The sequence below is a fragment of the Nansenia antarctica genome (assembly GCF_963989245.1).
Source record: "Nansenia antarctica genome assembly, chromosome: 1".
NCBI lineage: Eukaryota > Metazoa > Chordata > Actinopteri > Argentiniformes > Microstomatidae > Nansenia > Nansenia antarctica.
In genome coordinates, this window is record NC_137674.1 from 32646699 (window position 1) to 32660451 (window position 13753).

At 50.1% G+C, this 13753-nt stretch overlaps 1 protein-coding gene across 1 annotated transcript in view; it reads left to right on the top strand.

Moving 5' to 3' along the window:
- LOC308158015 (signal-induced proliferation-associated 1-like protein 1) overlaps positions 1-13753 on the top strand; it is a 53245-nt gene that overhangs the window by 34149 nt on the left and 5343 nt on the right. The window contains 9 exon segments of the mRNA XM_080531607.1: positions 1-30; positions 32-45; positions 5910-6489; positions 7836-8110; positions 8732-9010; positions 9958-10107; positions 11465-11616; positions 11791-11879; positions 12706-13148. The exon segment at positions 1-30 is cut by the window's left edge and continues 51 nt beyond it. Coding sequence (XP_080387733.1) covers positions 1-30; positions 32-45; positions 5910-6489; positions 7836-8110; positions 8732-9010; positions 9958-10107; positions 11465-11616; positions 11791-11879; positions 12706-13148 — 2012 coding nt within the window.

Genomic DNA, 13753 nt, shown 5'->3' on the forward strand with positions numbered 1-13753 from the left:
ATCGTCCACGTGCACAACCCCTGCTCGGAACAACACCTGCTACAGGTGAGTTTACACCTCTATACCTCACTACACTGGGCTCCCCATATATATATATACCTGCTACAGGTGAGTTTACACCTCTATATCTCACGGCACTGGCTCCCTGCTGGTGGAATGAGCTTCCCACGGCTGTCAGAACTGCAGAGTCACTCCACATCTTCCGCCTCTTCAGGTTACACATTAACTGCTCCTCCTGAGACATCTACTACCCCCCACAGCACTGTGCCTCCTGAAACATCTACTACCCCCCACAGCACTGTGTCTCCTGAGACATCTACTACCCCCCACAGCACTGTGTCTCCTGAGACCACCTGCTTCCCCCTATACTGTGCTTCCAACTATTTGTACTTCCCCCCCTTGTACTGTTTCTCCTGTGTCTAAAAAGAAGGTGAGTTTCTACCTGCTATAGGTGAGTTTATACCTGCTACAGGTGAGTTTATACCTGCTATAGGTGAGTTTATACCTGCTACAGGTGAGTTTATACCTGCTATAGGTGAGTTTATACCTGCTACAGGTGAGTTTATACCTGCTACAGGTGAGTTTATACCTGCTATAGGTGAGTTTTATACCTGCTACAGGTGAGTTTATACCTGCTATAGGTGAGTTTATACCTGCTACAGGTGAGTTTATACCTGCTATAGGTGAGTTTATACCTGCTACAGGTGAGTGTACACTAGGGGGCCTCATCACAGAGAACTGGAGTGGTGTGTGTGACTCAGGCAGGTGGGCATAACAGGAAGAGGACTACTCTTCTATAACAGGAAACAGACTACTGGATGGCATGGCCGCAGAACCACATAAAAGCGTGTTGCGTAACCACTGCTCTTGTGGGCTGTGGGCAGTGTGTAGTGTGTACATACAGTACATTTGTTTGATCGTGGTTGACGAGGAGAGATCACTCCCCCCCCCCCCCCCCCTGTCTAGCTGCTGTCTAGCTGATGGGGGCCGCTACCCCTCGCTTTCTCTCTCTCTCTCTCTCTCTCTCTCTCAGTGCTAACCTCCTCTCATCCATGATCACTCACGCGATGCGCTGTCTCTCGCATCACCCTCCTCTCGCACGCATACACACACACACACATTTAAGTCATACACACACACACACACACACACACACACTTATTCTCTCTCCCTCTCGCTCAGACACACACACACACGCACACACACACTCTCCCCCCCGCCTCTCACTAAGACACACACACTCCCCCCCCCTCTCTCTCTCTCTCTCACACTCCTGCCTGCCTGCCTGCCACTCTTGCCTCGAGGCAAGGGGGAACCAGAGCGATCTGAAGGAGTTAGCGCCACGCGCATCAAGGATTCCCTTCTCTCTGAGAGAGAGAGAGAGAGAGAGAGAGAGAGAGAGAGAGAGAGAGAGAGAGAGAGAGAGAGAGAGAGAGAGAGAGAGAGAGAGAGAGAGAGAGAGAGAGAGAGAGAGAGAGAGAGAGAGAGAGAGAGAGAGAGAGAGAGAGGAGAGAGAGAGAGAGAGAGAGAGAGAGAGAGAGAGAGAGAGAGAGAGAGAGAGAGAGAGATGATTCTGGAGCAGCCGAGCAGCACTGCTTCTTCTGTGTCCCTCAGTGCTGCCAGCCTCCTCCACGCCAAACAACACTGGTGAAGGCTGCTCTGTCGTTCAGCTCCCACCCTCATCCAAGTTGGGGCTAATTTATCCCGAGCTCTGCCCTCTTCACCTCTCTATGCCCCCCCCCCCCTCTCTCTCCTCCTTCCTCCTCCTCCTCCTCCTCCCTGCCGGCAGCCTAACCGCCGAAGATTGGACACCCTCCTCTCTCTTTTAGATTTTTTTTAAAGGAGGACATTTTTTAAATCGATTCCGAGCCAAGGACTGACATCGTCACGGACGAGTGAGGCTGAGGGGGAGAAACGGCAGTTTTCCTTTAAAAAAATTAAAAAAATCTATCCCGAGAGGAGCGGGAAGCTGGTGAAGCAGTGAAGACGAAGACTACTAACGCTCCATCCAGTGTTTTCCCGCCTCTGGCTCTGCCTCTATCCATGGATCTAACGGACATACCAGCCCCTAACCCTCAACACTGTCGGAGCCGGGTGCGCTAGGTGATGTGGGAATGCCGTCGCGTAAAGCAGTAGGAAACGTTAAGGATCGGAACAGACGGTTTTATAATCTCAGGGAGCTGTAAGTAGCCACGGGATATCTGTAGGACTAGCGTGGAAAGACTGAGGAGAGGACAGGAGAGGACAGGAGAGGACAGGAGAGGACAGCAGGGGACAGGGGGGGAGAGGAGGGGACAGGGGTGGACAGGAGGGAAGAGGAGGGGACAGGAGGGGACAGGGGGGGAGAGGAGGGGACAGGGGTGGACAGGAGGGAAGAGGAGGGGACAGGAGGGGATAGGAGGGGACAGGGGGGGAGAGGAGGGGACAGGGGTGGACAGGAGGGAAGAGGAGGGGACAGGAGGGGATAGGAGAGGACAGAAGGGGAGAGGACAGGAGAGGAGAGGAGGGGCAGGAGAGGGCAGGAGGGGACAGGGGAGAGATGGGGACAGGGGAGGACAGGAGGGTACAGGAGAGGACAGGAGGGGAGAGATGGGGACAGGGGAGGACAGGAGGGGACAGGAGAGGACAGGAGGGGACAGGAGGGGACAGGGGAGGACAGGAGAGGACAGGAGGGAACATGGGAGGACAGGAGGGGACAGGAGAGGATATGGGGGGACAGGAGGGGACAAGAGGGGACAAGAGGGGACAAGAGGGGACAGGAGAGGACAGGAGAGGACAGGATCGATGCGTCATTTTGTTTTGGTCATGTCTTGCCCTGTCTGAGGGCCGTAGAGAGGACCTAGAGCAAGAGCAGGTGTGTATGTGTGTGTGTCTGTGTGTCTGTCTGCGTGTCTGTGTGTCTGTCTGTCTGTGTGTGTGTGTGTGTGTGTGTGCCAGTGGCTGTGTGTGTGTGCCAGTGTGTGTGCCTGTGCCAGTGTGTGTGCCTGTGCCTGTGTGTGTGCGTGTGCGTGTGCGTGTGTGTGTGTGTGTGTGTGTGTGTGTGTGTGTGTGTGCGTTTGTGTGTGTGTGTGTGTGTGTGTGTGAAACTCAGCCAGAGTGTGATCCTCTGCCATCCTCTGTTGTGATGCTGATGACCTATGAGGGCTGAGAGGGTCAGTGAACACAACCACGCACGCACGCACGCACGCACACACACACACACACACACACACACACACACACACACACACACACACACGCACATGCACTCACACACACAAACACGCCTTCACAGCCGAAAAACACAGAGATGGCATTTGGGATTCCTCATGAACACTGAGTTTATTGTTGCATCGCTCGTTATTTAAACAGTACATTTTGAATATTAGGACCGTAATCTCCGATCTTAGCCCCTTGGTCTTTGTATCGTTGAGTAATCTTGTAACAAATCCGTGGCTTGTTCCCAGTGAGGCTCCGAGGCCTGTGGCAGCCTAGCGCCTATCTGGTGGTTTCATCTGCCGTCCAAACGCTGTCAGCCATGTTGCTAACAGAGCTTTGTTTAGAGAAGTAGGCAGCTAGCTAGCTAGCGACAACCTCCCTCACCCCATCTCTGTGATCTCACCATGGCCATCTCAGTGGGGGTATTACCTTTGCACATTCCATATTTTTGCACATTGCACACTTTGATATAGCCTCTATTTATACACCTACATACCATACTGTACATAACAGTACGTAACTGTACATATCTACCTTAACTGTACATAGCTCAAAACTGTATATACCTCTTACTACCGTACTTGCCACCACAATTTTTTTTAATCATGTTTTATATCACTATTTGCACTTCTGGTTAGATGCTAAACTGCATTTCGTTGTCTGGTACTTGTACTCTGCAATGATGACAATAAAGTTGAATCTAATCTAATCTAATCTAATCTGTTGTCAGCAGTGTTAGACGTATAGTTCTATACGCTTGGTTTAGCCAGGCTAATGTCTCAGGCTGCACGCTAGGGCTGTTTTATTTGTTTAATGGACTGGACTGAGGCTTGTCACGACCCTGACATCAGCCTGTAAGCCCGTGTCTGTGTTATTCTGCGCTATAGTACTGCTCTGCCTTTTCATCATGTAGTCTGTGTATGTACAGTGGGGGGATTAAGTATTCAACACGTCAACTATTTCTTCTATTTCAACATATTTCCATCGCAGCTATTCACATGACAGTTAGAACAGATATTGTTTTTTAACTCAACTAAAGAAATTGTAAGATTCCAATCCATAAAAAAAGCTATGTGCAATAAACAGGAGTGACACAGGAAAAGTAAAAGTTCGGAGGTGGAAGCTTCATGGTATTGGGCTGTGTCTCTTCCACGTGGTACTGGTTGAATCCAAATTATTGAAGGGATGATGAATGTACATGTACTGGGAAATTCTTGAGAAGAATCTGTTGCCATCCACCAGGAGCAAAGTAAAGGTGTTGGACTGGCCTAGTCAATCGCCAGACTTAAATCCAATACAGCATAATGTGGAAGGACCTTAAGATCCAGATTCACCGGGGCGCTTAGGTGGCGGTTGGTTAAGCGTCGACCATGTAACCGCAGGGTCCCCGGTTCGATTCCGGCCGGGGACATATCCTGCATGTCATCCCTCCTCTCTCTCTCACCCATCCTTCCTGTCATAATCTATACTGTACTGTCAATAAAAGTGAAAAATATGAGTGGGACTGCCCCACTCAGAAAAAATTACAAAAAAAAAGAAAAAAAGATCCAGATTCACCAACCCTGGAATCTTCAATATCTAGACTGTCTGTGTTGAAGAAGGAGCCAAAATCTCACCTGATCACTATGAGAGATTAGTTTATCCTACAGGAAGCGCTTTGAAGCTGTCATTGGAAACAACGTCTCCACCAAGTATTAAATACACTTCAGTTAGCATGTTCAATACTCCTTTTTTTAATGGATTGGAATGCTACAATTTCTTTAGCTGTGTAGTTTTATTGAGTTAATTCCAATGTCTGGTCTACATTTCATATGAATAGAAAATGTTTGATGTGTTGAACACTTATTTCCCCCACTGTATGTGTTTTAAAGCTTTGCATCACAAGTAGGTTAGCTGTAAACGCTAAAGCGTCTCTCCATTGTGCTGTGACTAGAGAGAGGAAGTCTGCCGCTGATGTACAAGGCCTGTCACAATGTCCACGGGAATGCGCTTCAGGTGGTGAATGCGGCAGCATTACCGAGCTCTTATGAATAACCGTCGTAACTAGACTCTTTAAGACGGCCATTGTGGAGCAATAATGGGCCTTGAATGGGAGGAGTAGGAGGTAACTCTAGCCCGTAGGAAGCCTCGCTCCCTCCTTTATGCTGAGAAGTGAGAGAGGTCAGGGGGAACAATAGTTAAGGTAATACTATGCTAAGGGTGTCTATCCTCTCATTCCCCATTCCATTTTTTGCTCCTTTTTTCTGCCCTCAAGGCCCCGTCGCACCAAACCAATTCATTACTGTCATTTTTTACTGTCAAGTGTTTTTGGTCTCAGCAAGGTTCTTAAAGAAAAAGAAAAAAGAGAGAAAAGAAAAAGAAGACAAGAATAGAGTTTGAATACTTTTAGAACACCTCACTAAGACCTTCACCAGTGTCATTGTGTTTTGTAGTCTCTAATCCTGTTCTTGCTCTCTCTCTTTCCTCTTCTCTCTCTCTCTTCTCTCTTTCTTTTCTTTCCCTCCTTCGCCTCTGTCTCTTTCTCTCTTCTTTCCTCTCTTTCTCTCTCTCTCTCTGTCTCTCTTCTTTCTCTCCTCCCTCTGTCTCTCTCTCCTCTCTCTCTCATCTCTCTTTCTCTCTCTCTCTGTCTATCTTCTCCTTTGTCTCTCCCTCTCTTTCTCTCTTCTCTCCCCACTCCCTCCCCCCTCTCTCTCCCCACCCCCCCCCTTCAGCGTGGCCGTCACCCGCTCCCGGGACGTCCCCTCCTTCGGCCCCCCCATCCCCAAGGGCGTGACCTTCCCCAAGTCCACCGTCTTCAGGGACTTCCTGCTGGCCAAGGTCATCAACGCCGAGAACGCCGCCCACAAGTCGGAGAAGTTCGGCGCCATGGCAACGCGCACGCGCCAGGAGTACCTGCGCGACCTGGCCGAGCGTCACGTGACCAACACGCCCGTGGAGCCCACGGGGAAGTTCCCCTTCATCTCTCTGGCCCACAAACGGCGGGAACGGGTGCGCCCCTACGGAGGGGCGGAGCTACGCAGCCTGGGCGCCGTCTCGTGGGCCGTGCACGCCGAGGACCAGGCGGCCGGGGCGGAGAGGGAGTGTCTCCTGGCCGTCTCCAACGACTTCCTGGTTCTGTTGGACCAGGAGGCGAAGGCGGTGGTGTTCAACTGCGCCACGCGCGACGTGATTGGCTGGTCCTCGGGAAGCCCCGCCTCGATGAAGGTGTACTACGAGCGGGGGGAGAGTGTGTCGCTGCGCTCGGTCAACAACAACACGGAGGACTTCGGGGAGGTGGTCAAACGCCTGGAGGTCAGTGTCAGTTAGCGCTTTTTATGCACGCCGCTGCACGCACGCCATCTGTTGTTGTGATGTTAGCAGATTGACCCACGTTTCCCGAACCAGAACGAGAGACTCTCTCTTGAGGGACTTATTAACGAAATGTGTTCTGAATAATGAATGAACAACGCTCCTAAATTCCACCTCAAACGATCCCTCCCTTGATATCCCATTTGTATGCGAGTCACACACGGGAGTATTTTTAGGTTTAGAACATTTAAAGGGAAGTTCTCCCTTCTCTCTCTAGTCTGTTTACCTACATTTCACTGTTATACTATAGTCCCAGGTCTGTCGTCAATAAGGATATTAACACATACATAACGCTGTCTAACCACAGCACGACGTATAGATAGCTTGCCCCTGCTCTGTCATTATAAAGATTATAAAGATTATGTGATTATACTCACAACACAATGTCATGGGTTAATGCTGTCTTTACTGCAAGATTTGACTCTTATTGACCTAGGGCTGTGTTTGTGTACAGTGTGCGTGTGTGTGAGTGCCGTGCCCTTTTATTGTGGGGGAAACTTGGCGTGCGTCGAGATTTGGAGCACAATATCCGGCTTTGCCCCTGCTGTGGTGGCCTGGAGGTCTGTCTCAAGCACCGTATCACTCCCCCCCTCTCCCTCCCCAGGCGGGGATAAGGCTGAGCCAGCCAGGCAGGGCGTGGCGCTCCCACCTGTTCTCTCCAGCACCTTTTAATTGAAGGGTGATGCATGCATCATCCGCTGTTGACGGACGGTTGGCGTGTTGTATACCAGGTTTATGCTAGGGGGCAAGATTTGGGTTTATGAATGATGTTGCTCTTTTGGCATCAATCAGCAGATTACTGTGGGATTACCAATCGCAACACGTGTGGTGTGTTTGCACAATGACTGGGAAGACATGTTGGGGATTTGAGGGGGTTTATGGTGCTTGTATGATAAGGTAGATAGACAGGTAGATAGGTAGATAGGTAAATAGGTAGACAGACAGACAGACAGACAGATCAATAGATAGAATGTCTATCGTTCGATCAATCTATCTATCGTTCTGTCTATCTATCGTTCGATCAATCTATCTATCGGTCTGTCTGTCTGTCTGTCTGTCTGTCTGAATATCGTTCGATCAGACAGACGGACAGACGGACAGACAGATAGACAGACAGATAGACAGACAGACAGCCGGTCAGACAGACAGGTACTTTATTCATCCCCGACGGGGAAATGACAGACATTACAGCAGCTCACAAACAGCAACGACAAAAATAAAGCCTAATAATAACAACAACAATAATAATAATACCAAGCCTCTCCTCCGCCCCCCCTCCCCAACCCTAGCTGCTCACCAAGGGCAGCCAGACCACGGAGATGACCCTGCGCAGGAACGGCCTGGGCCAGCTGGGCTTCCACGTCAACTTCGAGGGCATCGTGGCGGAGGTGGAGCCCTACGGCTACGCCTGGCAGGCGGGCCTGCGGCAGGGTAGCCGGCTGGTGGAGATCTGCAAGGTGGCGGTGGCCTCGCTGTCCCACGAGCAGATGATCGACCTCCTCAGGACCTCCGTCACCGTCAAGGTGGTCATCATCCCCCCGCACGAGGACTCCACCCCGCGAAGGTATGCACATACACACACACACGCACACACATACACACGCACATGCACGCGCGCACACACACACACACACACACACACACACACACACACACACGAGTAACACATGCTGGCCTGGTCCCAGAGCTGTGCTGCTTTAGCCTGGTCCCAGACCTGTATGTGCTTTAGCCTGGTCCCAGACCTGTATGTGCTTTAGCCTGGTCCCAGAGCTGTGCTGCTTTAGCCTGGTCCCAGAGCTGTGCTGCTTTAGCCTGGTCCCAGTCCAGGTCTTGTACCAGCCTGACTAGCAACATCTATCATCCACTCAGCAACAAGATTTGCCATTTTTGTTAATTAGGCTATGTAATGCACTTGGTTAGCATTGCAGGGCACTGTGTTAGCACCAGGTTAGCATTGCAGGGCACTGTGTTAGCACCAGGTTAGCATTGCAGGGCACTGTGTTAGCACCAGGTTAGCATTGCAGGGCACTGTGTTAGCTACTGGATTAGCATTGCAGGGCACTGTGTTAGCTACTGGATTAGCATTGCAGGGCACTGTGTTAGCTACTGGATTAGCATTGCAGAGCACTGGATTAGCACTGCAGTGTTGTCAGAGTCTGACCGAGTCTGTCTCCTTCTCCAACAGAGGCTGCTCAGAGCTCTACCACATGCCCCTGGTGGACTACAAGAACCACAAGGAGGGGATGCCCTACGAGTTTAAGTTCCCCTTCCGCACGACCAGTACCGGCAGCAGCAGCAGCAGCAACAACAACACCAAATGGCCGCGCACCTCCTCCAGCCCCCAGAGCCGCCCAGGGGGCCTGGGGGGGACCCTAATCAAGGCCCCGGCTTTGGAATACACAGACAGGGCCTCCGCCATCCCCCGCAGCGTGTCCAGCGATGGACGACCCCTCAACCCTAAACGGTAACACCCACCCCCAACTCCCATCCATATGTGTGATGTACTGTACTGGCGATAAGTGTCAGTGTGTTTGTGTTTATGAAACGTGTGTTTCTTTATGTCAATGTACAATGCTAAGCTAAATGCTAACCTTACCTATAATGCTAAGCTAAAATCCTAACCTTACCTATAATGCTAAGCTAAATGCTAACAAGGGTTGCCAACTCTCCCGTATTAGCCGGGATGTTACGTATTTTGGGAGGGATGAATATACGGGACCTCCTCCCTTGTCCCCCGTAGATCCATACAATCACAGGCCCCCCTCATGTGTACGTATAGAGTAAATGTGACAATTCCTGCAACCCCCCCTCCTCCGTCCCGACTCCTGTGCAGTGGCATGCCATCTTTTGTCCCGTATTTGGTAGTGAGAAAGGCGGTAACCCTAATCAGGGTATCCGCGGTGTCTTGAAAAATATTAAAAGTTGATAAATCAATTTTGGGAAAATCAAGACCCTTAATAAGTATTAAAAAGTCTTATCACGATTTTATGAGGTCTTGAATTTTGTAGGTATTTTTCTGAGTTTGAGTCCTAAAAACGTTTTAGTAAAAGTTGAATGAATTTATTAGATTTATTAAAAAACAAAGATGAACCGGAAATTCTGTTGTATGATAGTGGTCTAGTCTATTGCAAACTAAAACTGTCAAGTTAAAGGTGTCACTGATGTAAACGGTTACAGCTCGAAGTGGCGGTGAGGTCTGGAAAAATATTGACAAGGTCTTTAAAAAGTCTTAGAAAGGTATTGAAATTAACCTCAGGATTCCTGTATTATACCCTGCTAATGCTAACTGAAATGCTGACCTTACATATAATGCTAAGCTAAATGCTAACATAACATATAATGCTGACTGAAATGCTAACTGTTTGTCTGTTATCCCGCCATCCCCTGCGTCTGTGGCCGTCGGCCCAGCAGGTATTCCCCAGGCTCGGAGAACTACGCCCTGGCTTGCTCCATCGTGATGGGCCGCTCCCCCCACAACCGACACTCCCCCACCACCCTGTCCTACACCGACCAGGGCAGCATGGGCTCCAACCATTGGAGGCAGAAGTCCGTGCCAGACGGGTGAGATGTTCGCTTAAATCAATATTGAAAACTTTCACCAGAAGGCTTTTTATAGTAAATCTGTTTGTCAAGTTTCTATTCCTCTCTTATCACTTTTATTTAACTTGTTTTTATGATACACTTTGTTTTATCAGGTCTTAGATAGGTGAGATGTTAGCTTAAATCAATACTCAAAACCTGCTTTTACCAGAAGGCTTTTTATAGTACATCTGATGTTTCTAGTCATGTTTCTATTCTTCTCTTTTATCGCTTGTATTTTACTTGTTTTTATGATACACTTTGTTTTGATCAGGTCTCTCTATGTCTTATGTTTTAATGATGTTATTGTTGTTTTTAATCCTGACTGTGTGTGTACTAGTTTAGCTTGTTCTGTAAAGCACTTTGTAACTGTGTTTTGAAAAGTGCTACACAAATAAAGTTTATTATTAGGTCACTTGGGGTCAGGCCCAGGCTGAGACCACATTCCCAGGCTACACCCTACGAGCCAAAGATAGGCCAAACATGGATCTGAGACGGTTCCACTTTTAATTGCACTCTGCCTATGATGGGAATGACAACATGTAACAGTGTATCAATACTGGAACTAGTCTCTAGGCTCTCAGTTCTTTGTAGAGTCAATTGCTCTGAAGACATTTAGCGGATTTAGCCTTTATCCAAAGCGACTTACAAACAAGTGCATTTGTCTCAGTAAGTGAATCATCTGTAACTGAATCAGTCATCATAAGAAAAACAAATCTATGCTAGGATCAGGGGCCATTGGCAGTTACAATGCTAGCTTTAAAAAAAAAAAAAAAAGAAGTACAGTAGAGAAACTGTACGGGGGGGGGGGTAGTGGGGATGAAGAGGTCTGTACAGGGGGGTAGTGGGGATGAAGAGGTCTGTGGTCTATACAGGGGGGGGGGGTAGTGGGGATGAAGAGGTCTGTACAGGGGGGTAGTGGGGATGAAGAGGTCTGTGGTCTATACAGGGGGGGGGGGGTAGTGGGGATGAAGAGGTCTGTAAAGGGGGGTCGTGGGGATGAAGAGGTCTGTACTGGGGGGTAGTGGGGATGAAGAGGTCTATGGTCTATACAGGGGGGTAGTGGGGATGAAGAGGTCTGTACAGGGGGGTAGTGGGGATGAAGAGGTCTGTACAGGGGGGTAGTGGGGATGAAGAGGTCTGTGGTCTATACAGGGGGGGGGGGTAGTGGGGATGAAGAGGTCTGTGGTCTATACAGGGGGGGGGGGTAGTGGGGATGAAGAGGTCCGTAAAGGGGGGTCGTGGGGATGAAGAGGTCTGTAAAGGGGGGTCGTGGGGATGAAGAAGTCTTTAAGAGGGACAGTCCTTGATCAAGGTCTTTCTTCCATCTCTTCTCCAGGTTCAACAACAACAACCGCCACTCGCCCATATCCGCTGAGCGCCAGGCCACGGCGGGGGAGGGGCCCAACGGCCCCAAGCCCTACCCCGGCTGGCCCCGGGCGGTGGAGGGGGAAGGGGGCTCCAGGGGGGGAGTCGACAGAGCTACGTCAGGTGAGAGTGCAACTGACTCGGTCTCACGTTTCGACTTCTAAAACGACTGTGACTGACCTCTGTGACCTGCACCATCCATCAGCGGGTGACAGCACTCAACACCCGCCCCGCCTCTCTCTGTTGTTCCGTGTGCGTGACTCCTCTACCTGCCCTCTGCCCGTCTCTCTCTCACAGATCTGCCTGTCTCTGCACCCAAGGCCGCAGTTCCCCGTCTCCACCAGCAGGAGCAAGGGGGCCACGTGTCCCCCAACAAGAGCACCAAGGTGGGGCGTCTCTCTGACTTGATAGATGTTTCAAATTTGAAAACGTATTTTTGCACTTTGCACATACCTCTTTTTGATATAGCCTCTTTTTATACGTCTGTACATACCACACTGTACATAAGCTACCTTAACTGTACATATCTACCATAACTGTACATATCTACCTTAACTGTACATATCTACCTTAACTGTACATAGCTACCTTAACTGTACATAGCTACCTTAACTGTACATAGCTACCTTAACTGTACATATCTACCTTAACTGTACATAGCTACCTTAACTGAACATAGCTACCTTAACTGGACATAGCTACCTTAACTGTACATAGCTACCATAACTGTACATATCTACCTTAACTGTACATAGCTACCTTAACTATACATATCTACCTTAACTGTACATAGCTACCTTAACTGTACATAGCTACCTTAACTGTACATATCTACCTTAACTGTACATAGCTACCTTAACTGAACATAGCTACCTTAACTGAACATAGCTACCTTAACTGTACATAGCTCATAACTGTATATACCTCTAAAGTCTAAACTACCGTACTTGCCATACTGTACCTATCACTGTCATGTTTTTATATCACTATTTTGCACTTCTGGTTGGATGCTGAACAGCATTTCGTTGACTGGTACTTGTACTCTGCAATGACAATGAAGTTGTATCTAATCTAATCAAAATGGGGCCGGGGTCAGACCGTGATCTGTTCTGTCGCCATAGAAACTGTGTGTGTTGACTGTGGTGTCATCATACAAACCAGGAAGTGACGGTGGTCTGACGCTCTGACGCTCTGCTCCTCTCGTCCAATCAGATGGAGGCTCCCTACTCCTCCAGCCAATCCAGCAGCAACACGCTGTCCAGCAACGCCAGCTCCGCCCACAGCGACGAGAAGTGGTACGAAATCGGCTCCTCCACCGGGGGCGGGGGCGGGGGCAGGACAGGGGGGGGGGGCTCCTCCGGTGGGGGGCTGCCGAGGCCCGACTCGGAGCTCAACGGCTACCTGCAGGGGGCGTCGACGGACAGCGGCATCGACGCCACCTCGTACGGCGGGGCCACCCTGGGCAGCACGGCCTCCTCCTCCGGGGGAGGGGGGGGCACCAGGGCCAAGGACAAGACCTCCCTCCCTCACCTGGACGCGGAGTCACCCGTCCCGCCAGGGAGCACCGAGGACCCAGCCAGGAGCCCCACGGCCTCCTACCCCCCCGCCCCCGACAGCGGCTCCTACACACTCAGCGATGCCGCCTCCCACTCCAGGTGCGCTTCCTGACTTCCTGCCTGCGCTGTTAGAGCGTTCTGTTCTGCTCCAGTCAGCTGTTTATGCAGCGGATACCGTTCCCTCCTCACATGTCAGTGTTGCATTAAGAGGACAGTGATGCATTGTGGTCCGGATATATCCTCCTCCATTGTCCCAGATGGGAAAAGTCCCGAGCTTCGCAGTTTTGGCAACGAGAGAGAGAGAGAGAGAGAGAGAGAGAGAAAGAGAGAGAGAGAGAGACTGAGAGAGAGAGAGAATGAGAGAGAGAGAGAGAGAGAGAGAGAGAGAGAGAATGAGAGAGAGAGAGAATGAGAGAGAGAGAGAGGAGCAAGTAGCGGCTTGCTTGTTTGCCTGTGTGTGTGTGTGTGTTAGAGACTTTGCTTTCTCAGAGGCTCTCCCTCCCATCAGCACAGTTAATGCCTGTGTGTGAGTGTGTGTGTGTGTGTGTGTGTGTGTGAGTGAGTGTGTGTGAGTGTGTGTGTGTGTGTGTGTGTGAGTGAGTGTGTGTGTGTGAGTGTGTGTGTGTGTGTGTGTGTGAGTGAGTGTGTGTGTGTGAGTGTGTGTGTGTGTGTGTGTGTGTGAGTGAGTGAGTGAGTGTGTGTGT